Source organism: Emiliania huxleyi (genome assembly GCF_000372725.1).
Source record: "Emiliania huxleyi CCMP1516 chromosome Unknown EMIHUscaffold_1904, whole genome shotgun sequence".
Taxonomy (NCBI): domain Eukaryota; phylum Haptophyta; order Isochrysidales; family Noelaerhabdaceae; genus Emiliania; species Emiliania huxleyi.
Genome location: NW_005200685.1, coordinates 1 through 3,370, shown reverse-complemented (window position 1 = coordinate 3,370; position 3,370 = coordinate 1). Strand labels below are relative to the sequence as shown.

Below are 3,370 nucleotides of genomic sequence, written 5' to 3'. Positions count from 1 at the left end.
CCATCGACAGCTCTGAACTGCGCCTCACCACTGACCGGGAAGGCCGCCAAGTGGGCCAGCACAGGTCGCATATTGTGGCAGCAGTCAGCAGTGCATGTCTGATAGCTAGAGCTGCAGCGTCAGGGTCGCAGGGTCGGATCGTGTCAAGCCTCTCGCCCGGCCAGCCGCGTGCAGACGTCGGCCTGTCTGCTGTCTGGAGTGATCTGTCGGCGGTCAGTACGACCGATCAGGTCGGAGTTTTCTTATGGTTAGAGGGTCTATCTGTATGTACTCCTCGAGATCTCTCCAAATCTGCCCTCTGTTAGACCGGGTTAGATCGGGAAGTTGGTGCTAGTAGAGACTAGTAGAGCCGGAGCCCCGTTTCCGCACTGCGGCGCGGCGCACGGTGCCTCCGGGGGCCCCCGCGCCGGCCCAGAGCGCAGCATGCAGTTCAGCGGGGAGATGGGAGAAGCTGAGAAGGGGGGGGGGGGGGGCGAGGGGGGGGGCGACGTCCCGACACGGCAGCTTGGAGCTGACCCCAGGAGAGAGAACGAGAACAGCGATGGCGCCCCCATATGACCGTGGGTCCCATGGGACCCGGGTCCCAATATTCGTCCCGGTCCCATTCGGGTCCCGTTTGCGATTGAAATGTCACAGTACTAGTTGCAAAATGTCACACAACAGGGTAAGGAAATTATCTCTGTGCCGGACCGCGTGTGGCCGATGTGCTCACACCAGAGAGGTCAGATGCGAGATGGATAGTACTAGTTGAAGCAGGGAGATCGGAGATGTGCTCTCAAGTGCGTGCTCGACTGACGACGGAGGCGCTGTGCGTGTGGGCGGCGTGTGGGGGGGGACCTTCCGTTCCTGGCGCCACCCCACTGGAAGATCGACCCCCCCCCTGCGCGCTGCGCCCTGGGCCGTCCCGTTTTGATCTCTCGGTCTGTGGGGGGCCGAGCCGCCTCGGGGTGGCGGGCGGGCGGGCGTTTTGAAAAACAGAAAACAGAAAACAAGAGGGGGCGCCCGGGGGGGCCGCCCCCCCACTGGGAGTAGAAAATACGTGCAAGGGGGCCAAGGAAGGAGGCCTGGACGCTGGAGGCGGCGCGGGGAAGCAGCATCAAGTGAGAGCAGGAAGGATGGCGCTTAGGGTCGGCTTTGTCCTTTGAACAAGGGTTTCCAGGTTTTAGATCAGATTTGGTGTCGGCACACATCCCCACATGAGGTCAGCGGCGCGCAGTGCCTCTCTCGCAGGCTGGTTTTGGCTGTTTTTGAGCTTGTTTTTGTTTTCAGACTAGGGGGGCCGACCCCTCAGGCCTCAGAGGCGGCGGGGCGGGCGCCCACAGACCGGGGAGATATATCAAAACGGCGACGGCCCTCTGGGCGGGTTGTCAGTGTGAGGGGTGTGCCAACAGGACGTTGTGTTTGCCTTTTTGACAGTTTTTTTAGAGATGTACACAAGCGAGAGATGTACACCTCGCCAGACGATCGTGGGGTCCCTGACTAGAAGGAATCGACCCGTCTTGTGCTCAACCTGCTCGACCTCGCCAGTGCCACGACAGTCTGCGCTTCACACACACCCGACACCCCGTGTGATGCCCCGCGCCGCACACGCGGTGGCCAGGCGAGCTGCACTAGGGTGCTGCCAGTGTCCGGGCGGCCAGAGCTCCCGCAGTGCTGGGAAGGCGCCGTTCTCCAGAGCTCCAGCCAGCGCCTCGAGGCTGGCTGCGGACCCGCCGCTCTGTGATTGGATGTATAGCGTCTCCAGGGCTCGGAGGCCCTGCCTGCCTGTCTCGGCCAGCGCCTCAATGCCAGCGCCGTCGATGTCGTTGTCACTGAGGTCAAGAGTCGTGAGGTGTGGAAGCGCGCCTCGAGACAGCGCAGCCGCCAAAGCAGCCACGCCTTGACTGGTGACGCGGTTGCGACTGAGGTTGAGGATGGCCAGCGCCGGGAGCACGCGCGCCGGGCACGCGAGCGCCGCTGCAAGCGCCGCGCAGAAGCCATCGCCGAGCCCATTTTCGTAGAGCTCGAGGTCTCTCAGCACGGGCAGCGCGTCGTCTTTTTTTAGAGACAGCGGCTTGCACGATCGGCCGCATCCCCTCCTCCCCGAGCTGGTTTTGCTCGAGGACGAGCATGTGCAGCCGCGTGATGGAACGAGCGCCGAGCAATTGACCAAAGATCTCGGCGTCGGCGGCGCTGAAGCACTCGCCAGAGATGACCGGCCCTGCCGTGAACTGCGTTGCGCGGCTCAGCAGGCTGCGCGTCATCCGTTTCGACTTGCACAGCGCTGTCGCCCTCGCCCAGAAGCACTGCAGATGTTGCGCCTCGGAGAAAGTTGCGCTGGCGGCGCGGGCGAGGGCGGCGCTTCTCACATCATGGCACGTGCTGGCAAAGTAGCAGGCTGCGGCTGGCGCGAGAGGGTTGGCCAGCGCGCAGTAGATGTTGCGGAGCAAGTCTGACGGCAGGTCGGTGAGGTGCTCGGCTGTTCGGTGCTCGGGTGGAGCCACCTTCGAGAACCGGGTACCCGGTAGAGGAAACCGAGCGCCGGAGGACATCCGTGAATGGCCGCAAGGCGGCTTCCACACAATCTTTTTTTCTTTTTCAGACTGATCCCTCGCTGTGAAAAAGTGAGGCAGGCGTGGTCGCAGGGTTTTCTTTTCTCACCAATGCCGGCCGTCGGCCAAAAACATACCGAAGCTGTCACGCCATGCTCGGCACGCTCCTCCTGCTCGTCTCTGTCCTCCTCCCGGCCGGCTTTGTCTGGCTCCAGTTTGCGCTGCACCTCCCGGCCCGCGTCTTCATCGCGGCGGACGGTTCCGCCTTCCTCGCTTCCGAGTGCGACGCCATCCTGCGCGTGCTGGAGGACGCGGCGGGCGAGCGTGTCCTCAGCGGCGGCCCGCCACTCTGGGACAGCGCCGAGGAGTCGCAGCACTACCTCCCGACCAAGGAGGTTCGCGTCGCCGAGCTGCCCGCGCTGGTCGCGGCGACGCGGCCGGGCGTCGACCGCACGCTCGGGCTGCTCCGCCGGCTCTACCCGCTCGAGGGCGCGCGGCTCCGGCTGGCCGACCTGTACGTGGCGCGGTACGACGCCGACGGCGGCGTGAGCGGGCTGCAGCTGCACGTCGACGCGTACACGCTCAGCTTCTCGGTCGCGCTCAACGCGGCGGACGAGTACGGCGGCGGCGGGCTGGAGTTCGACGCGCTCGGGCAGGTGCGCCGCGAGCCGCAGGGGAACGCGCTCCTTTTCCCGTCAAAGCTGCTGCACCGCGGCGTGCCCGTGGCGCGGCACGGCACGCGGTTCGCCCTCATCGGCCTCGTCTCGGTGGGTGAGGACGAGCTGTGGGCGGCGGGGGCGGGGGCGCCGCCCGCCTCCCGGCTGCACGGCATGTTTGCG

At 65.2% G+C, this 3,370-nt stretch overlaps 2 protein-coding genes across 2 annotated transcripts; one reads left to right on the top strand and one right to left on the bottom strand.

Annotated features, from left to right (window-relative positions):
• Positions 1-1,403: 1,403 nt before the first annotated feature.
• Positions 1,404-2,488, bottom strand: EMIHUDRAFT_447149 (hypothetical protein). Its single transcript, XM_005782257.1, has one exon. The coding sequence runs from the start codon at positions 1,990-1,992 to the stop codon at positions 1,480-1,482; it is 513 nt and encodes a 170-aa protein (XP_005782314.1). The 5' UTR covers positions 1,993-2,488; the 3' UTR covers positions 1,404-1,479.
• Positions 2,489-2,683: 195 nt separating this feature from the next.
• On the top strand, positions 2,684-3,302 carry EMIHUDRAFT_253804 (hypothetical protein; the record flags this gene model as incomplete). Its single annotated transcript, XM_005782256.1, has 1 exon — positions 2,684-3,302. A coding segment is annotated over one exon (619 nt), but the record flags the coding sequence as incomplete, so codon positions are not given.
• Between the last annotated feature and the right edge of the window lie 68 nt (positions 3,303-3,370).

Coding starts and splice junctions, on each gene's coding strand:
- EMIHUDRAFT_447149 (XM_005782257.1), bottom strand. CDS start 1,992: ATGGGCTCGGCGATGGCTTCTGCGCGGCGCTTGCAGCGGCGCTCGCGT.